The 22,552-nt window shown below is 42.6% G+C and overlaps 1 protein-coding gene across 4 annotated transcripts in view; it reads left to right on the forward strand.

The window, feature by feature from the left end:
- The window catches only part of MSRA (methionine sulfoxide reductase A), a 426,011-nt gene that overhangs the window by 162,331 nt on the left and 241,128 nt on the right, over positions 1-22,552 (forward strand). For 3 of the 4 annotated variants that reach the window (XM_002918865.4, XM_019799298.2, XM_034661360.1), the window contains exon 2: positions 7,536-7,604. The exons of the other annotated variant lie outside the window; for it this stretch is intronic. In XM_002918865.4, the coding sequence (XP_002918911.1) occupies positions 7,536-7,604 (69 nt within the window). The remainder of the gene's footprint in view (positions 1-7,535; positions 7,605-22,552) is intronic. 4 annotated transcript variants of the gene reach the window in all.

The following is a 22,552-nucleotide window of genomic DNA, read 5'->3' on the forward strand; positions in this document are numbered from 1 at the left end:
CGAGTCTTTGAAGGGCAATGTTTTTAAAATAATACTAAAAAGTATGATCTCTGTGTGCCCCTTTATGTGTTTAACATCCGTCTTACAAATCCAAAATGTGTTTTAGGATCAATAGGAAGCATGCACTTTAGAAGAAAAGAAAATCATTGTGGTTTACAGTCACATTGTTCAGTACAATGGCTTTCAACACTCGTATTCACAGAGATGTCACATTCATCAGGATGACATATAGATTTTAATCCTTAAGCTAACCTTATTTTAAATGGAAATTCTCTTCTCAAGATTATCTAATTTTGGTAGTCATTAGAAATTGGGTGTGTTAAGACAGGGCGGGGAGATTTTTATAAAAGTCAGGTGGAAATTTTCCATCAATTAATATTATATGCATGTCACAGATGCCTAAGTTAGACATGGTTCTTAAATGTAACTAATAACAGCATTACAGAAATAAAAATTGAATGAATGACGATGGAATGCTATCTTGGGATAATGTAGCGTGGGAACTCATGCTAGTCTGAGTGGGGTAACAGGATGCGTTAGGAGCTGTAGGCAGTGCTGCTACCACAGAAACCTCGTGCAGGTAAACCTGATCAGCAGCCCTAGAAGTGGGTTGGTTGGTGGTCTGTGAAGGATGAAGAGAAGACAGACGTTGTCTTATTATTTTTGTGTTGCTGAGAATAAACCCAGTGCCTGGCACAGAATGAATGTTCAGTAGTTGTTTTCTGAACAGTGATATTATTGGGGCAGTCCTGTGCCTTGACTCACCAGGGGAGATACGTCCCCGAGTCTCTCTGTTGACCTTCATTCCCCCTTCCCTCACATGGCTACCTATGAGTTCACCAGCTCACAAGCCCTACACAAGTGAGGGACAATGTCCGAGACGGCCCTCATCAGAGGGGATCTCCCGGGCCTGCGATATAGCTGATTTGAGTCAGTCTAGAAGTTCCAGGACAGCTCCAGTACTCATCACTTAGGGGGCAGTGTTTCGAGGAGCAAACCAGAGAGTTCGGGGTACTTAAAACTGTAGAGGAAAGGGCCCTTTGATGAGGCCTTATGCGAGTAATCAGGAGATAATCTCCTCATTGATTATTTTCATTTAAGAGAGTTTTTAGGCTTTCTCTTGCTCTTTCTCCTCAAAGAATACATTTAGATTTTTATAACTTGAAAATAGACCTGATCAAATCTAGATTTCTTCTATCTCAAGTTTGCCTTTTAGTTTTTTCTATTCCATCTGCCTCTAGCATGCACCTCACCAGTCAGTAGGAAGGACTCGGACTTCTTTGGACATAGGATAGGTGGAGAGCAGAGCTTGACCCTCAGGCTGAGCAGTGTCCCAGCGACTTGCCCACTGCCATGTAACTTCCCAGTCTTCTCCTCACACACACAGCACACTGTTGGGGCCAAAACCCACTCTAGGTTGACCTTCACCTTAAAACACCACAGCCAAAAATTATAGCAAATTATGTAAAGGACCACAATATACAGTACCAATACAGAACCACAGTGCCTCTGGGCATAGGTGACTAGAAACATCATTATCTCTCTTTTTCTAGTGCACCTGTCCCATATTTCAGGGACTGGGTGACAGATGTATCCTCAGGACTCTGACTCCTCTTTCTTTACAAATCCATGCTCACAGTCATCAAATCATCCTTAAAATGCTGTAGAAGGCACCTTGGCAGGACCAGGGCCCACAATGCTTGGTCCGTGTGATCCAGGGCCCCTCTGCTGGAGAAGGGAGAGGCTGGTCCAAAGTTAGGGCTTGGGGGCCAAATATGCACCCTGCTTAGTTCTATTCTGACTTGTACCTTGAGGCCTCAGGAATTTGTGACATGGAGGAAGAGCTATGAGGAAACAGACAATGAGAGGGAATGTGAGACCATATTTTGTTTTGGAGCTTCACAGATTTTTGACAGATTTTGTTACTGTATGAATGAAATAAGGATATTTTATTCCACCCCCAAACTGAAGATAATCACCACCAATAATTTAGGTACCAGCATGAATGATTGATAGTAACACTTGAGAAGTGTAGGTTGGGTTTTTGCAGGGTTAAAAGCATGACTGGGAGGAGCTTACACTGTTAACTGACCTGTAGCTCTGAGGCTTTAGACTGACACAAGGCTGTTCCAGTCCTGGGATGGTTCTAGCTGCGGAGGGTTAGCAATAACATGGTTAGCAATAGCACGGTTCCTGGACATATAGATTTTAATCCTTAAGCTAACCTTATTTTAAATGGAAATTCTCTTCTCAAGATTAACACGGTTAGCAATAACACGGGGGAACGTTCCAAAGCCACATGCTCCAGGAGGACAACCCCTGCTGATGGCCATGACGTGTCCTCAGTCAAGGGTTAGCAATAACACGGTTCCTGGAGTCTCTAATTCAGTAGTGTTACCACAGTTAACCAGACTGGGGGAGATTGGCCCTCCAGGAGAATTGTGAGGGTCTGGGGGCCCACCCTCCAGTTCCTCACTTCCCTACCATTTACCTGTCTCAAGCCCCCTCTCTCTCCCCACCCAGAAGATGTGAGTTTTAGTTCTCTCTGTTTGAGCACAGGACATGGAGCTAATCACTGGTTGGTTTATGTCTGAATTTGTATTATTGCAGGTATATTATGGAAGAGTTTCATTGCATTATTTTCAAGGAAGAAAACAGTCATAACATTTGAAATGCTTTAGATACTCACAAAAGAAAGTGTCTGTATAATCTTCTAAAGCTTTTAAACATGTCCCCCAAATCCCCTTCAACATCTCTCTGATGGTTGACTTTGACCCAATCTTGCTCTAATTAACCTCGCTGCTCCATAAGCACTGGGCTTTCAAGATAAATGAAAATCTGTTCCTTGTCCTGATATACCCTTGACTGAGGACACGTTATGGCCATCAGCAGGGGTTGTTCTCCTGGAGCATGTGGCTTTGGAACGTTCCCCCGTGGAGTGGGGGCAGGAACAGCTCCCCATCCGGCCAGATTGTAGGCATCCACCCTGCTGTGGCTGAGCAACAGATGTCCCTGCCAGTGACCCTGTCCCGTCTCCATTTCATGCTCTGCTGGTAATCAATAGTTAGTACCCAATCAATGAATGACTTTTCTGTTTAGTCAGTTTGATTGTTTCTGGGGTGACATGTGCCACCAATTTTGAAAAAAAATTTATAAATGCTCATTAGGTTCCCAAATGAGTGCACCCCCCCACCCTGCCCCAGTCTTAATCTGTTTAAAGGACCTCTGGTTCTTTGGCTCCCAAATACTTGCCTCAGCAGAGTTTCAATAGGAAAGTGCCCTCAGAAGCTAAGCCTTGGTTTCTAGGAGTAGAACTGCCACTGCTTGGTTTTTAAGAACTCACCATTCTTGCATCATGGATTGGAAAGTAGCACTTAGATTTCCCCCCGTTCTTTGATCCCTAAAGCTATATATGGAGTTTTGGGGATTTTCAAAGGATCTTTATTGCTATTTTTTAAACTGCAATTTATCCTGTAGAAACGAGAAAGAAAATGGCTTTTTTGTCCATCTTTCTGTGTTATTTACTTAGACCAGGAATGACAAAACAATTTCATCAGATATGCATGTATATCTAAATAATAAGAGACTCTGTAGGATGCTAGGTTGAGAAAAGATTTTGTGGTCCCACTTGGGGACCGAGAAAGTATGTTGTGGTTGATTAGTGGTGTCTGCCATGAGCATGGAAGTGGAGGAGAGGTATATCATGTGTAAGGTACTTGTCATTCCTGACTCCGATCTTGTTGTGAAAAATAAAGTTCACACATAGATGATAACGCTAGTCTAACAGTTAAGAGGTGTTTGCTGTGTCCCAGGCACTGTTATAAGTGCTTTACATATATTAACTAATTTAATTCTCAAAGCAGCCCCAAGGTAGGTACAGTTGAGGAAACTCATACAAATGAAGAAACTGAGGCACAAAGAAGTTAAATGACTAAACCACATTCCTACAGCTAGGAGGTGGGAGAGCTGAGGTTCAAAAGCAAGGCAGTCTTGCTCTAGGGTCCATGTCTTTAGCTGTGGACACTGTACTGTCTGTTCTTGGCTAGTGATGTGTCTTTACTGCCCAGGAGCTGACTCAGCTGCAGTTCAGAAGAAAATGCAAAATCAGTTACAGACCCTGCTATCTTTGGGCCTTGGGCTCTAGAATAAAAGATAAGACAGTGTCCAGGGGAACCTTAGCATTGAGGAGAGAGTTGCATATGAACTTCCTCCTTCCTCTCCAGTTCAGGTAGCATTTCTAGTCTTTCCTTCTCCACTGGCACTGCTGCCTTCTCAGATGAGAGGCGAATTGGAAGAGAAGAGGGGCAGACATTTACTGAGTGGAACAGAGAGGAGTTCCTTGGTCTCTGGGCTACCTGGCTGGGGAAACTACTTTTGAGTGGCCATTTTTAATGATTGTTTTTGCATCAGGGACATATGTACATATAAAGAGAGAGATGTCTTTAGTGTATCAAATAATATATTTTTTATAATGGCTGTAGAGAGACTTTTTAGTACTGTTTATGTCTTCCATCATTAATTTAACAGCTATTGTCCCCCATTGGGCTAGAATTATCAAAATGGTGACCCAGAGGAGGTAGGAGCCCTGCCCTCCCTGTGCCTATAGTCTGCTTGTCCAGGTAATGACTAAGTGTAAGCTGCGGCTCTGGTGAGCACTGTAGAAGGTCGTTGGTCCCAAGAAAGCAACGGTAGTGGAGGGAATGAGTGACTGAGGTGGTCAGACCACATAGGTCCTTGAAGGCCACATTAGAGTTTTGACTTTAGCCTAAGAGCCGTGGAGAGCCAGAGAAGGTAGGGAAGGAAATTGGGGAGTTTGTGTCATCCAAGGAGTTTGTCTTTCTTTTAGAAAGGTAATTGTGACTGCACTGGGAAGAGCGAATCGGAGAGGGGACATAGATGACCTAGAGGCATTTATAGGAGTACAGGTAGAGAGGCCACAATAGTTAGGAGTCCAGGCAAAGAGGCCACAATAGAGGCCACAATGATTTTGGTGGTGAAGGGAAGAAGTGGAGGGATTCTAGATGGTAAAACTAGTTAGATTTGGTGATAGATTAGGTGTGGGTAGTAAGGGATCAAGAACGGGCAAGGATGCCTTAGGAAGTAGGACAACAGTTCTGTTCCCAGAGGTGGGGATGCTGGTAGAGGGCCATGTTTGGAGTGGAAGGTTATCTTGTGTTGGCGATGCTTTTGAGCTGTCTGACAGGAGATGTCAAATATGGTACGCTTTTCATGTGTAGGATTTTGGCTGGGCTATAAATAAGCCTTGATGGATTGTTCTGGGAAATCAAGTACTGTGGGAAAGAATTTCTTAATCCATAATTTTATTGATTCTTAAAAATCTGAACAAACATTTCATTTATAAAATAAGAATCTAACAATGACAAAGGAAATTAATAAAGGTGAATATCTTGTATAATCTCCCTAGTTGTTTTCGTTTTTGTGTGTTTCTCTGCCAGAGAAACATTTCTGTTTTCTTCTGAGCATTCATATTTTAATTAGTTGTCATTATAATCTACATCCAGTGTTGTAATAGGATTGTTTCACTTATGATTATCCCAAATATTTTTTCACATTTTTTATATATCTTTCAAACGCTCTACTAAAATATGTAGCATAATATTACATGCTTTTGATAAATCACAAATTATTCTTTTCTAAGCAATGTTAGTACTTTCGGATATTCACTTGATTTTAAAATTTTATTATTATAAGTAATGAATATTGTTATGTTTTTCACATTTTTTTTCCTCTTGTATTATTCCTTGGGTTGAATTTCAGGAGTGGAATTAGTGAACCAAAGAGTTTGAATGGATTTACAACTCTTGATATGTGTAAAGGCAAACATTCTTAGAACCACAGGCAGGGGCTGTGGGGTGCTGACCATAGAACAGAACTGTGACCTCCACGTCAAGCCTCATCATATTTCTTTGGATTCGGCATCCAATGGTGCTAACCATATTATGAGTGCTTGACAAGGGCCCGTGGCCACATGGGACCTGGGCCGGACTCTTCCCTTCCTCCAAGTTTTCTGTTCCTGGGCTAGGGCCACCATCACTGAAGAACCAGTGAAAGCCCTTGAACTGATGGTATTCTGAAGAGGTTGTCTGAACTTGACTGAGCCTCAGAAGCCTTCAGGTTCTAAAAGACTTGCAGTATGCCGGAGAGGCTGCCTGGGATTCCTATGAGTTTGGATGGGGTTCTCAAGACTTTTCATGACCCGGTCCCTGCCTACCAATCTGTCCTTCATTGCCACTGCTTCTCAACGTATCACCTCTGCTGTGCCCAGACTAGACTCTGTTCTGGCCGGGGATGATGTCTCGGTCACATCCAGATGCCTGGCTCTCATTCAAGCTGCTTCCTTGCTCTCTGCCTTTCCAAACCCTGCCACTCCCTTAAGACTCTGCACTGGTTCCTCCAGGCTTGCACTTCCCAGCTTGCTGTTCCTCTGCCATGAGCTGTTACAAGCACCTTTAGTCCCCCTTCCAGGACTTGGCACATAATTGTAAGCTTTCTGGTAAAGTTTGACATTTTTACCTCTTGAAGGTAATTGCCCTTTCCACGATGGCAGGAACCGTGTCATCCCCTCCCCAGCCCCCTCAGTCTGGCTGCCGTGCTGAGCCCTTTGCCAGTGTGCCATCAATCGAATGGGACCCAGGAAATCAAAATATATGTGCTATATGATGCAGCGTCAAGGCTTTTTGGCCATTCTTGTGTATTTTCAACATTAATGCCCGTATTCAAGAATTGCTGAGGATGTTATTCACATGCTCGTAGATGGATCGTACTCAGCTGTGCTTCATCTGACTGCAGTTTGAGGGGTTACGAGAACAAGTTAATGCTGGAAAACCATAACCTGGTCACCTTTTATTTCTAAGTCCTTGCTACGCCCAAGGTGGTAAGGGTGTTGGTGGAGGGAACCAGGGTGGATGAAGAGGAGTTAAGAAGCATGACATATCCATCTGGTCTTTAAGAAAGCAAGTGTCTGTGGCTCCTGGAAACAGTGCTTGAATTGTAGTGAAATGATGTATTCTGCTATTCTGTTTTCTTGAAAAGTTGGCCCCGACGTTACCTTGCTGTCCTCATGGCGCACTTCATCGATTGGGTCAATGTTATCATCATCAGAAGTCTTCAGAGGAAGCCTCCCCAGTTCACCCTGGAACCCCGAGTTTCCCTTCTACATCAGGGGCTGGCCTGGTGCTGTGGGGTCCCTCTGGCTAGGAGTCAGGAGCTTTGGGGCTGGGCTGGCTCTGCCGCCACCAGCCCCATGGCTCTGCACAAGCTCGGACCTTGGTACCCTCATTTGTAAAACCATGTGCTTGAACTAGATCATCTCAAGGGTCTTCAGTAACTGAGATTAAAAACAAAATAATTGAAACTCTCTTAAATGGGTAAGCTTTGGTGCCGTTTTTAACTAAAAAGGAGAAATAGACTCTTTGACACATTTAATGACATGTGTTAGTATGTGTGTGGAACTTTACACTTAACTTGTATTTCTTTCTTTCCTTCTCTCCCTCTTTTTTTTTTTTTTTCCCTAGCCAAACATCACGTCAATGGCAATAGAACAGTTGAACCTTTCCCAGAGGGAACACAGATGGCTGTATTTGGTAAGATATCAACTCTGAAAGAAAACCCAAATTGTGTGCAAAGACTAGTGCCAAATTTCTGAGTTTTAGCAAGTGTCCTCAGGGCTTCAAAATCTGGGCTCTTCTAGATATTTACAAGTCATTGGAGCCAAAAAAACTATTGAGTTCTTAGTATTTCTGGGATCAGAAAAGCTTATTCTATAGAATTTAATATGCTTTCTTTTCTCACTTTGCAAACCAAATATCAAACTGTGTATTTGCTATTTCTTACGTCCACACTGTGAATTAACCTGATAATTTACAGTTTGAGTTTTTCTTCCCTAGAACTGCTTTCTTCCCCCCACATTGATATATAATTTTGTCAAAGGCTGGGGTTCAAGAAGTTTTGAGTTGTTATTCCACAAAAATCAATCTAATTGAATAATCTCTTTCTCTTCCATTACGAATTCAGCATATTCCTTAGGAAAAAAATCAATTAAAATGTCTTAAACAGAATAAAATCTAATCTCTGAGTATATATTTACAACATACAATTATGTGGTTGAGCAGACCTTCTCTGTTAGATTCTAAACCTTTTGGTGACAAGGTCCTTTTTAATTTATGGGTCCTGACCTCCGTATTTAGTGTCACCTGAACTTCCTTCAAAATGTCTCTACACCTGGCACTTTCTTTGCCTGCCTTCTTCCCCTTCTCTCTCCCTTCCCCTCCTCCTTCCCTTTTCTTCCTGATTTCCTCTTCAGTTTAGCTCCCCTCCCCTACCTTCCCTCTAGCAATGCCCTGGGGCCCCCAGGGCGGGTCCCTTATCACTCTCTCAAGGATTACTGCCTGGTCCTCAGGATTTTAATTTTCTCCTGTCTTCTGCATCCTCCCCCTCAGCCTTTAGACAGGTTTTATGATCTGTCCCATTCTAAAGCCCTGAAGTCCCCTGACTTGATGCAGTCCTCTAGCTTCCTTTCTACCCTGATCTTGATGATGGTCTCCTACAAGGGCTTTTGATGTAAAACTGCTTTAAGCATGGAGGTGTCTTTGAGATGGAAATTAGCCTCAGGATGACCCATCTCTAAATTAGCCTCTTCAGGATAAAGCATTAACTTATTCACAGAGATGGAACCAGAATTGGTAATCAATGGTGGTTAACAGTTGCAGAGTTATGAAACAGGGAGCTAATTCTCTCTGGGTGTTTGTAAAGCTTGCTCTCTATGGGCTATCACCTTTTAAAATACACTGATCTGTAGTTAGGACTTATTATGCTCAGAAATGTAAATGGGGAATTTGATTTTTGTAGCAAAAAGCATAATGGACACTCTAAAAATATATGCTAAATATTTGATTTGTTAACTTTCCTCTGAGGACTTATGTTCAGATGATGCTGTTTTACTGGAGTTGTAGTTTAGGACTGTTCCCAGGGGACAGCAGATGTCACATCAGTCCTCAAAGGGTTTCTTTGATGATTTTTTTTGGCTCTTGGATTTTTCACCCCCAGACATGTTAGAAACTCAGTTCCACGTCAGGTTGGAAAATATAAAATGAGACTTAGCAGGTTTCCCTCTGTTGTGCTATTGGAGGAAACCTTCCTTCCCAAGGAACAGACCCAGCACCAGGCAGGCAATGATGTTGTTTGGCCAGAGAAATGGAAATATCAGTGAATAAAGCTCTGTGATGAGATTATTATTATTATTTGTCATGGTTTTGGTTTATAGTAGCTTTCCTAAAAATCCTAACCTATGGCCTTCTCTGTTTGGCTTTGGGCAAGCATGTTCCCCTGTCCAAGCTTTGGTTTTGTTACCTATAGAACGAGAGGGCTGACAGTGCTCTGAGACCTGTTCCCTTTGCTTCTGCATCTCATATATTCAAGAATGAAGGCTCATCTGGTGGCGGGCTGTCCCCCGGAAACCCACTGTGAATGGCCAAGGTGTGTGGCTTTTAAAAGTGGTGAATCGTGTATAATTTCTACAAGTGCAGACTTACACAGATTGTAAAAATAGAGTATCTTTGGACACCTAAGAATTTTTACATTATGAGAACTGCGCTTTGGCTCTTACACATGCTTAAATTAAGGCCCCTATTTGGGTTAAGTATGTACAAGCATTTTATATTAATGTTTTAAAAACTGTTCTCATTTTATATTACTTGTCCTCCTGGCCTGCAGTGGAGAGAGACAGCAGATGGTTTTGGGGGTGGACTTCTCTCTATTCCGAGTTGTTCATAGCTTGATTGAAAAGGTTACACCAAGTATATAGCGCTTGGCTCTTTGACGTATGTTGGACATCCAGTCCTCCTGGCACCTCGCAAGGCTGGTAGGAGCACGTAATCCTCTTAGAGAGCTCATGTGCCTTATTCAAAGCCACTCAGCCAGTGATATGGTGGAGGGAGAATTTGAGTCCAGGTCTAACTGACCATGAGGCCCGCGCTCTTTTTATGATGTCGCCTGACTCTTAGCCCTAGGCTAAGGAGCCATGGATGAGTCTGGTAAATGCAAAAATGCCTTTCAGCTGGATCCTTGCACAAAAGCATGCTTTCCAGCCAAGTCAATCTAGCAAACTGATTTGTGAATTTCTATGCATTCCCAGAGTGCATAGGACTCTTGAGATACAGCTTTTGCTGGGAAAATACTATTGGAATGACATCTCCTACTATTTATCGTTTTTACCCATTTGATTTTAGTAGCATGAATTAATGTACAGGACAATGCCTCACATCTGCTTGACTGTGAGTCAGCAAAGCACCGATGGTACGTTCTATTTGTCCCAACTCATTCTTCATCCTTGTAAGTCTTAATATCTTATGACCAAATAGTATCACCCATTTCAATTTTATTATCTATTGGTTAATCATTTGAATGTGCTTTACAGAATGCTGTCTACATAGGAACTATTAAATTTAATCCACTCTAAAGTGGTCGTTGAACTGCCATTAGGCATTTAGAGCGAATAATGTGAGGAAGTGGAGTGGGACGGACAGGGCACACTCCACCGTGAAAAACACATGAGTACGTCATTCTATCAAGTGACCAAAGAATAGATGGGTAGTTCCTTCATTTCTGGCATATAATCTTCACAAATTATTTGTAAGCTAAGATGTTCATTTTTTCAGATTTTCTTTCATGGCCCATTTGTTAGTCCTTGTCTTGTTTTTGTGTGGCCACAGTTCTTAAGCTTCTTTGTTGCTCTTTCTGTCCTCTGCACTTTAGGACAATGATAATGAGGGTAATAGGCTCTGCTTGCCCAGTGGGCTTCTCCTCTTCTGTGTATGATGCTCTCTTTCAAGTCAGTGGGAGCCCTTTTTCCACAAGCTGGAGAAGCAGAACTGAACATTTTGCAATTACTTAATATCTTTGTTCCTAGTGGCTGAGAGTGCCCTCTGGCTATCATCCCTTTCATCCTACAACAGCCCTGTGAAGTGGGCATTATTGTGCTCTGTTAGAGACAGAGAAACTGAGGCACCCAAAGATGAAAGAAATCTGGTCAAGTGGAGGGAATGCTTTCTCAGGCTTGAGGACATCCACATTACATTTGCCAGCATGCTGCGCCTGACTTAGAAAGGTTCTCTCTGGCTCTCAATAACTTAATGAAAGTGACATCCCGTTGGCAGTGAGCTACTCCATCCATGCAGAGAGCACAGGCTCCAGCCTCTCCATGGTGGTTGTTTTTAAGCCCAGGACAACTTTTGATTTTATTAAAAATATTCCATAGTCAAGAAGATTTCTCATTTCAAAATAAAGTAAAAAATGATTAATTGAGGAAAATGCAGAGAAGCTGGGGGTTGGGAAGGTTTTTTAATACAATTAAAAAAATGAAATACAGTTTTTAAAAACTTTAAAATACAGTATTTTACCATAAAATGTATCATCCAATGTAGGATGCTTTTGAGAGTGAAAGGGTGCTGTCAAAAGTTATGTTAAAACAATGAGGTACAAGCCTGAAGGACTTCAGGCAACTGGGATGTAATGTCACCCTATAATAAGAGTGTATATTTTAAAATATTGTGCCAAGAGTAAGAAATACACATTGAGTAAAGTCGAAATTGAAAAATAATGAACATAGCTATATTAAACGAAGTAAACAAATGAAAAAAATTACAGTGTGGTAGACTAGACTTATGTATAATATAGTATCAACACCAGTAGTTCTACTAACTTCCAAGATTTCCCTCAATAAATAGTGTTATATTCTTTCTGAATGACTTGAAATTAAAAGTTAATTCAAATTTATAAAACCTGGTTCATAGCACTTTAGTAAGAGATGCAGATTTGATCTGATTATGCCCTTACAATTTTAATCCTACTATAAGTGTCCAGTGATGCAAGGTGATGAGCTCTCCATCACTAGAGGTATTTAAATGATAGAATGGTCATTCCTAACCAACTGAGAAATGGGACTAAATAGCCTATAAGAGCCTTTCTTCTTAGTTAATGAGCATTTGCTTTATTTCAGAGTATTAAACCTTTTTGAAAAAATTCCTTCTAACAGGAAACCCTTTGATCCTATCATTTAGAAAACCACACTAAGGCTGTTAGCTGCAAGGTAAGATTCTGCAGCGAGGAATCTTAATGTGCAGGAATCGATACCAGTGACAACAGCAGAAGGATCTCCATGAATTCTTAGGGTGGGTTTTTAGGCTCCCAGTAGCCTGACAGCAATGCCCTATGATCTCAAACCCTTGCAAAACATGTTTTCTTTTCTTTTCTTTCTTTTTTTTTTTTTTAAAGATTTTATTTATTTATTTGACAGAGATAGAGACTGCCAGCGAGAGAGGGAACACAAGCAGAGGGAGTGGGAGAGGAAAAAGCAGGCTCATAGCGGAGGAGCCTGATGTGGGGCTCGATCCCATAACGCCGGGATCACGCCCTGAGCCGAAGGCAGACGCTTAACCGCTGTGCCACCCAGGCACCCCGAAACATGTTTTCTTTGTCAGGTCCTCTTAGGGCTTTTCAAATGAGAGGGAGCAAAAGACAATGCAAGACATCATGAAAATGTGCCGATGACCTTGTTACAAATCTCTGTGTGTAGCCAGGGTGCCAAGAATTCACCAGAATGTTTCTCAAATAGGTGTGTGGAAGGGCTGATTCCAGGGCAGGGACTTGTGGCTGGCGGAGGCCCACGGATGTACCCCATCCAGGGACCTCACCTTCAGCACCCCAGAGGAGAATGAGACCGGTGTCTGTAAGATGAACCAATCGTAAGACATTTTTTCCCCCTGACTTCAATTGGAGGTGAATTTTGAAACAGCCACAGTTATTTTGTCTGCTAGCCAAGAAAACAGCATTGAAAGCAGCAGGCAATATGTCAGACTTCAAAGGAAAATATATTGGTGTCTCATTGGCTTGAATCCAACATTATGTTGGTAAATAATCAAATCCCGGTGTGGCATATTTCTCCCTGAACCTTGACTGAAAACCATTGAAGACCATTCTGTGAGCTGTGGAGTGGCAGTCACTCATTCTAGGAAAAAGGCCAGAAAGAATGACTTTGAAATGTGTTTATAATTAACTAAACAATCTAAATTCACAAGACTGTTAGAACAGCAGGCTGCTAACTGGTGCAAACTTCTTAAGTGATGAGGCACTTGGGGAAACAAAAATAGGCCTTTCTCCCATATAATCTGAAGCACCTTTGAGGGGCAATAATTGGGCATTTAGGGACATGTTTTAAGACATGTTTTATTTTATATGTCTTTTTTGTGTGCGTGATGATCTCAATTTGTAGTTTCTTTTGAGCATGAAGAGGTCAAATAATATAGGGGAGGGTGAAGAGACCTCCCTGAAAATCCCATTTGGATTGTATGGCATTGCTTGGAATGGTGCAGCCCACCGGGTCTGGTCCAGAAGAGCACAGGTGTGGAGTCTGAGAGGGTATCCTGGGGTAGGGAAGGTGAAGGGGGGTATATTTAGAAGATGGAAGCTGGAGTGTAGGTGGGGCTTTCTGTGCTTAGAGAATGGAACTGAACCCATCACAGAAAGGAGTAAATCCGAATCCAATTATGTTTGATAATCACTTATCCACCAACCTAAACCATTTGGAATGCATGTAAGAACCAGAAAATAAGCCTTCCCCTCCACCACACACAGCCGGTGAGGTGCTCCCTGGGGGGGCCACCTGGTCTCCCCATTCAGACCACGCTGTGATCCAGGCCTCAGGCGATTGACTGCAACATTAGTCAGTTCCATGTGATCTATAATCTCTCCTGCATAATATCCGATGAGTCCAGTCATGTGACTCAGGGATTTTGAAAGATAACCGAGTGCATTAGTGGAAAACTAATCTAATGTTGGCCCAGTACTGACCAGCCCTTGTTAAACTTTCTATTAGGCCATTCTCATCATGGGTCTAAATGAGACTGGTTGCTTCCTTCTTTTTTATTTATTTATTTATTTATTTATTTATTTATTTATTTTTTTTAAATTTTATTTTATTATATTGTGTTAATCACCATACAGTACATCCCCAGATTTCCGATGTAAAGTTTGATGCTTCATTAGTTGCGTATAACACCCAGTGCACCATGCAATACGTGCCCTCCCTACTACCCATCACCAGGCTATCCCCTTCCCCCACCCCCTCCCCTCTGAAGTCCTCAGTTTGCCTCTCACAGTCCATAGTCTCTCATGTTTCATTCCCCCCTCTGATTACCCCCCTTTTCTTTATCCCTTTCTTCCCCTACCGATCCTCCTAGTTCTTATGTTCCATAGATGAGAGAAATCATATGATAATTGTCTTTCTCTGCTTGACTTATTTCACTTAGCATTATCTCCTCCAGTGCCGTCCATGTTGCAGCAAATGTTGAGAATTCGTTCTTTCTGATAGCTGAGTAATATTCCATTGTATATATGGACCACAGCTTCTTAATCCAGTCATCTGTTGAAGGGCATCTCGGCTCCTTCCATGATTTGGCTATTGTGGACAATGCAGCTATGAACATTGGGGTGCATATGGCCCTTCTCTTTACTACGTCTGTATCTTTGGGGTAAACACCCAGTAGTGCAATGGCTGGGTCATAGGGTAGTTCAATTTTTAACTTTTTAAGGGACCTCCACACTGTTTTCCAGAGTGGCTGTACCAACTTGCATTCCCACCAACAATGTAGGAGGGATCCCCTTTCTCCACATCCTCTCCAACAATTGTTGTTTCTTGCCTTGTCTATCTTTGCCATTCTAACTGGCGTAAGGTGGTATCTCAGTGTGGTTTTGATTTGAATTTCCCTGATGGCTAATGATTTTGAACATTTTTTCATGTGTCTGTTAGCCATTTGTATGTCTTCATTGGAAAAGTGTCTGTTCATATCTTCTGCCCATTTTATGATTTGTTTATTTGTTTCTCGTGTATTGAGTTTGAGAAGTTCTTTGTAGATCTTGGATACCAGTCCTTTATCTGTGGTGTCCTTTGCAAATATATTCTCCCATTCCGTGGGCTGTCTCTTAGTTTTTTTGACTGTTTCCTTGGCTGTGCAGAAGCTCTTTATCCTGATAAAGTCCCATAAGTTCATTTTATCTTTTATTTCTCTTGCCTTTGGAGATGTGTCGTGAAAAAGGTTGCTCTGGCCGATGTCATAGAAGTTGTTGCCTATGTTCTCCTCTAGAATTTTGATGGATTCCTGTCTCACATTGAGGTCTTTCATCCATTTGGAGTTTATTTTTGTGTATGGTGTGAGAGAGTGGTCAAGTTTCATTCTTTTGCATGTAGCTGTCCAATTTTCCCAGCACCATTTATTGAAGAGACTGTCTTTTTTCCACCGGATGTTTTTTCCTGCTTTATCAAAGATTAGTTGCCCAAAGAGCCGAGGGTCCATTTCTGGGTTCTCTATTCTGTTCCATTGGTCGATGTGTCTGTTTTTGTGCCAGTACCATGCTGTCTTTGTGATCACAGCTTTGTAGTACAGCTCGAAATCCGGCATTGTGATGCCCCCAGCTTTGTTTTTCCTTTTCAACAGTTCCTTGGAGATTCGGGGCCTTTTCTGGTTCCATACAAATTTAAGGACTATTTGTTCCAGTTCTTTGAAAAATGTCCTCGGTATTTTGATCGGGATAGCATTGAAAGTGTAGATTGCTCTGGGTAGTATGGACATTTTAACTATGTTAATTCTTCCAATCCATGAGCATGGAATATTTTTCCATCTTTTTATGTCTTCCTCAATATCTTTCAAAAGTGATCTATAGTTTCTAGCATATAGGTCCTTTACGTCTCTGGTTAAGTTAATTCCAAGGTAACGCATGGTTTTTGGTGTTATTGTAAATGGGATGGATTCCCTAATTTCTCTTTCTTCAGTCTCGTTATTCGTGTATAGAAATGCAACTGATTTCTGGGCATTGATTTTGTATCCTGCCACCTTACTGAATTGTTCTATAACTTCTAATAGTTTGGGAGTGGATTCCTTTGGGTTTTCCATATAGAGTATCATGTCATCTGCAAAGAGAGACAGTTTGACTTCTTCTTTGCCGATTTGGATACCTTTGATCCCTTTTTGTCTTCTGATTGCTGTTGCAAGGACTTCTAGTACTATGTTGAATAATAGTGGCGAGAGTGGGCATCCTTGTCGTGTTCCTGATCTTAAGGGAAAGGCTTCCAGCTTTTCCCCATTGAGAATAATGCTTGCAGTAGGCTTTTCATAGATGGCTTTTATGAGATTGAGAAATGTACCCTCTATTCCTACACTCTGAAGGGTTTTAATCAGGAAAGGATGCTGTATTTTGTCAAATGCTTTTTCTGCATCAATTGAGAGGATCATATGGTTCTTGAGTCTTTTCTTGTTGATATGATGTATCACATTGATTGATTTGCGAGTGTTGAACCATGCTTGCATCCCAGGTATGAATCCCACTTGGTCATGATGGATAATCCTTTTAATGTACTGTTGGATTCTATTAGCAAGGATCTTGTTGAGGATTTTGGCATCCATATTCATTAGAGAAATCGGTCTGTAATTCTCCTTTTTGAGGGGGTCTTTGCCTGGTTTGGGGATCAAGGTAATATTAGCCTCATAGAATGAGTTTGGTAGCTTTCCTTCTGTTTCTATTTTTTGAAATAGCTTTAGGAGAATAGGTATTATTTCTTCTTTGAATGTTTGGTAGAATTCCCCAGGAAAACCGTCTGGGCCTGGAGTTTTATTATTTGGAAGGTTGTTTATCACTGACTCAATTTCTTCATAGTTAATTGGCCTATTTAAGAAATCTATTTCTTCCTGTTTCAGTCTTGGTAGTTTATAGGTTTCCAGGAAGGCCTCCATCTCTTCCAGATTGTTTAGTTTTTTGGCATATAGCTGTTGATAAAAGTTTCTAATAATCCTTGCAATTTCAATGGTGCTGGTCGTGACCTCTCCCTTTTCAGTCATAATTTTAATAATCTCAGTCCTTTCTCTTTGTTTTTGGACAAGTTTTGCCAGTGGTCTATCAATTTTATGGATTCTCTCAAAGAACCAGCTTCTAGTCCTGTTGATCTGCTCTACTGTGGTTCTGGTCTCTAATTCATTGATTTCTGCTCTAATCTTGGTCAACTCCTTCCTTGTCAGTGGGTTAGGCCTGTCCCTCTGTTGCTGTTCCAGTTTCTTGAGGTGAGAATATAGAAACTGCATTTTAGATTTTTCTATTCTTTTGAGTGAGGCTTGGATGGCTATGTATTTCCCCCTTAGGACTGCCTTTGCAGTATCCCATAGGTTTTGGACCGTTGTGTATTCATTCTCGTTGGTCTCCATAAATTGTTTAATTTGTTTTTTGATTTCCTGGTTTATCGAGTCATTCTTGAGCAGGATGGTTCTTAGCCTCCAAGTGTTTGAGTTTCTTCCAGGTTTTTCCTTGTGGTTGAGTTCCAATTTCAGAGCGTTGTGGTCTGAGAATATGCAGGGGATAATTTCAATCTTTTGGTATTGGCTGAGACCTGTTTTGTGTCCCAGAGCATGATCTATTCTTGAGAATGTTCCATGGGCATTTGAATAGAATGAGTATTCTTTGGTTCTGGGGTGTAGTGTTCTATATATATCTATGAGGTCCAACTCGTCGAGTATGGCATTCAAAGCCTTTGATTCTTTGCTTAGTTTTTGCCAGGGTGTTCTGTCTATTTCTGATAGTGGGGTGTTGAGGTCCCCTACTATTACTGTGTTCTTATCTATATGTCTCTTTATTTTGGTTAAGAGTTGGCTTGTGTATCTTGCTGCTCCCCTGTTGGGGGCATATATATTAATAATTGTCATATCCACTTGTTGAATACTTCCTTTAAGAATAATATAGTGCCCTTCTGTATCTCTCTCTATGGCCTCTAGTTTAAAATCCAGTCTATCTGATATGAGAATTGCTACTCCAGCTTTCTTTTGAGGTCCATTTGCGTGGAAGATGGTACTCCATCCCCTTACTCTAAGTCTGAATGCATCTTTGGGTTCAAAATGAGTCTCTTGTAGACAGCAAATGGATGGGTCATGTCTTTTTATCCAATCTGCAACCCTGTGGCGTTTTATGGGAGAGTTTAAGCCATTTAGATTGATAGAGATTATTGACAGATATGATTTTAATGATGCCATTTCTCTTTAAAGTCTTTGTATCGGTTGTGACTTGCTGCTCTGTATCACTCTTGGGGCCTTTTTACCTTTATAGAGCCCCCCTTAATATCTCCTGTAGGGCTGGTTTCGTGGTTACGAAATTGGTTAATGATTGGCGATTTTGGAACGTCTTTATTTCTCCATCAATTCTGAATGACAGCTTTGCTGGATAAAGGATCCTTGGCTGCATGTTTTTCTCTGAAAGAGCTTTAAAAATGCCCCCCCAAGCCTTTCTCTCATTCCAGGTCTCTGTAGACAGGTCTGACGTAATCCTGATACCTTTGCCTTGGTACGTGAGAAATTTCTTTGCCCTGGCCGCTTTCAATACTGTATCCTTGGATCTAATATTTGCGAATTGCACTATGACATGCCGTGGCGTAGGTTTGTCCTGGTTGAGCTTGGATGGGGTCCTCTCTGCCTCTTGGACACGAATGCTTGTTTCCCTTGCTAGATTAGGGAAGTTTTCAGCTACAATTTGTTCAAATATCTCTTCTAGACCTCTGTTTTTCTCCACCCCTTCAGGGATGCCGATGATTCTGACATTGGATCGTTTCATAGAGTCAGTAATCTCCCGTAATCTACATTCGTGGGCGTGGATTTTTTTAAGACCAGCTTCTATTTTCGTTTTTTCTTCTACTAACCCATCCTCCAATTCGCTAACGCGTTCCTCTGCCTCGGTGACCCTGGCCGTCAGAGCCTCTAGTTTTGACTGCATTTGGCTCATAGAATTTTTAATTTCTGTCAGATTCGCTCTCATTTCTGCCCTTAGGGATTCTATATTCTCAGCAACGCTTTCTCTGATGCTTTTTTCAAGTTTACTCATCATCTTGACCATTGTTGCTCTGAATTCCATTTCTGATAATTGGGATACATCCATATGTATTAATTCTGTGGCCGAGGCCAATTCTGTGGCAGAGGCCACAGACTCATTATCTTTTCTTTGCTGGGGGGGACTTCTCCTTCTCGTCATTCTGATGAAGAGAGATTGCAGGGTTGTCCAGAGCCCAAGTGTTGACTGGGACCCAGGCCGTGCGCCCTTGTTTTATAGAGATCTTAGGGATGTGGGCTTCTTCCTTAAAGAGTTTATTTATTTATTTGAGAGAGAGAGAGACAGTCAGCAAGAAAGGGAACCCAAGCAGAGGAGTGGGAGAGGAAGAAGCAGGTTCCCGGTGGAGAAGCCCGATGAAGGACTCCTTACGGAGCGTTGTGATCACACCCTAATCCGAAGACAGGTGCTTGGTGACTGCGCCACTCAGGCGCTCCGGGTTGTGGGCTTCTTGATTTTTCAGCCTGCCTTCTGGGGGAGGGGCCTGCCTGCAGGTACTCAGAAAACCCTGTTTGGGTAGAGTCTCTGTGTCCCTTGCGAGGGGGGATGGGGATGGGCACCCTGTGAGCCGGTATTTCCGGGCTTTTGTTCTCTGGCGGCTTTCCCTGGCGGTTTGCTATGCCTCTTCTGAGAGAGCAGCAGCGGCTGAAATTCAGCCTCTGTCTCAGAACAGAGGGATCGCGGATCGTTCTCCACTGATGTTCTGGCCACTTTAACTCTGTTTCTGTTGGTGCTGCTCAACCCTGCAGCATCCCGGGCTGTGCGCCCCACACCCGGCGTCCCAGCCCTCACTTCCAGGGCCGGCACGTCTCTGTCCTTTGTGTTTCCAACCCCGCCCGCCGCCAGCCGCCAGCCGCCCCGCGCGGGCTCCCGGAGCTCCCCGTCTCAGTCTGGTGTCTCACGGGTGCTGACCGCGAGTCCGCCTGCTCCCCCGTGCAGGTGGCCCTCCAGCCGCCAGCCGCCCCGCGGACGCTCCCGGAGCTCCCGGTCTCAGCCTCGATCCAGTGAGCACACCGGAGCTCCGGAGCTCCGTGAGATGCTTGGTGGTGCACGCTCCCGGCTCACGGACTCAGTCTGCCGTTTCCAGAGTGCGGGTCCGCGGTCCGCCCGCTCCCCGGTGCAGGTGGCCCGCCAGCCGCCCTGCGCGCGCGCTCCTGGAGCTCGCGTTCTAAGTCTGTTGTCTCGCGGGTGCCGTCCGCGAGTCCGCCTGCTCCCCCGTGCAGGTGGCCCGCCAACCGCCAGCCGTCCCGCGTGCGCTCCCGGAGCTCCCTTCTCAGCCTGCTGTCTCAAGCGTGCGGGTCCGCGGTCTGTCCGCTCCCCCTTGCAGGTGGCTACCGCTTCCCGGCGCCCTGACACGGCGGCTCCCTCCCCCTTCTGTTTAGCTTCCGATATCTGTGCGCGGTTTCATGGCTCCCCGCTTCGTACCTCGATACTCAGCGCTGGAGATGTTCATTTGTAGAGATCCAGATGTATCTTCCTGCGTCTCAGGCTGATTCCGTGGATATTCCTGCTGGTCTGGTACCTATCCAGCTCAACTCAGGGGACCGGCTGAAAAAGGTGTCCCCTACTCCTCCGCCATCTTAACCTCCCCTGGTTGCTTCCTTCTGAATCAATACAGAGCTCTCAAAAAGTGCCATGATTCCTCTTTCGGCCTCAACTATTGAGTTGATCAGTTGTGGCTAATTATTTCACTGTTATCACTAGTGTACAGTGACCATCCAACTGACCAACTTTTTAAAAAAGTTTTGAAAATGAAGAAGATTTGTATAATTTTATTTTATAAATATGGCAGTAATTTCTTAAATCTCTACAGAGAAAAAATGCTCAATAGGGTGTGCAAGAGAAACAATTACATATCTACTACTTCTCTGTGAATTAGCTTTTTTAGAAGAGAAGTGTAGATATGGAGAATGACAAAAACTAGAGTTAATTATTATTCAATTTAACTCAACTCCCATTTTTAAGAAAAATACTGAACCCCGTGTTGCAGATAATATAAAGCGGAATATTCTCTCTTGCTCTTACTTGTCCCAACCATTTACCTTCTGCCTTACTATAAAACAAAATAAAGGAAAATTAAAGCACAAGACATGGCAAAATAGCATAGATTAGAATTAGGTAAATGTTAGACCAAAGAAACATATGAGAAATGAAATGTACAAATAGTGCACATTGTAGTAAAATATAATTTATAAAAGTTGGCCACAAATTTGGCTCTGTATTTTCTAGCAGCATTGCGAAGATTAGTTAGTCGTATGGTTGGCTTCAGTTTTTAAAACTTGTGGTAAAACATACATAATATAAAAGTTGCTGTTGTAACTGTTTTTAAGTGTAGAGTTCAGTGGTAGTAAGAGTCGTCTTCCTGTTGTGCAGCCATCACCACCATCGATCTCCTGGACTTTTTCATTTTTCCCAACTGAAATTCTGTATCCCTTAGATAATAGTTCTCCATTCTGTCTCCAGCCAGCCCCCAGCAGTCCCCATTCTGCTTTCCATCTCTCTGAGTTTCACTACTCTAGATAGTTCCAGTAAGTGGAATCATTCAATATTTATCCTTTTGTGACTGATTTCACTTGGCATAACGTCTTCAAGGTTCATCCACTTTGTGACCTGTGTTGGAATTTCCTTCCCTTTTTAAGGCCAGGTCAAATTCTACCAAATATATGTGCCACATTTTGTTTACCCATTCATCTGTTGAAGGACACCTGGGCTGCTTCCACCTTTTGGCTGTTGTGAATAATACTGCTATGAGCATGGGAGTGTAAATATCTCTTTGAGACCCTCCTTTCAGTTCCTTAAAGAATATACCTACAAGTGGAATTGCTGGATCGTATGGTATGCCTATGTTTCATTTTTTGAGGAGCTGCCATCCCATTTTCTACAATGGCTGAACCAGTGTACATTCCCACTGGGAAAGCACAAGGATTCCAGTTTCTTCACATCCCTGCCAGCACGTGTTGTTTGTTAATAGGCATCCTAATGGGTGCGATGCTGAAATCTACATGCTTGGGGGAATCTTAAAATCTCCTGATTCTAGAACCAGAAAGAAATTTCTTTCAGGGATATGTATAAGGAGGACACTGTAACGTAAGACAGTTAACAGTACTACTGACAGCCCTTTAGAGTGAGCAGCACGAGGCGGTTCGTGAGCTGTTGGTTACACTGCTCTTCTCCTTGGGCTCCTGGCATCCACCCAGGTATATTTGGTCCCCACACACCCATGTGTGCCACGGGGTGCTTTTCTGGTGGGCTCTGGCTTAACCCATAAATTACTTGTATTGCATCTAAGACCATCAGTGGCCTGGTTATCTTATAAGGAATTTTCTGTCAATATTATTTCTTTCAGTGGATTTAAAAAAATATTTATTTTTTAGTTCTTTATTGTGAAAATTTTCAAGTATCTTAAAAATAAACTGATGTAATGAAGCCTCCCTCACTCAGCTTCAACAGTTATCAGTTAGGGCTGAGTGGGTTTCATGTATATTCCCACTCGCTCTCTCTCCTCCATCTTAGGTTATTTTAAAGCAAACTCACATATCATCTCATTTCATCCATGAATATTTTGGTATATATCTCTAAAAGAGCAGTTTTCTAGGGGTACCAGGGTGGCTCAGTTGGTTAA

Source organism: Ailuropoda melanoleuca, chromosome 5, assembly GCF_002007445.2.
Source record: "Ailuropoda melanoleuca isolate Jingjing chromosome 5, ASM200744v2, whole genome shotgun sequence".
Classification (NCBI taxonomy): Eukaryota; Metazoa; Chordata; class Mammalia; order Carnivora; family Ursidae; genus Ailuropoda; species Ailuropoda melanoleuca.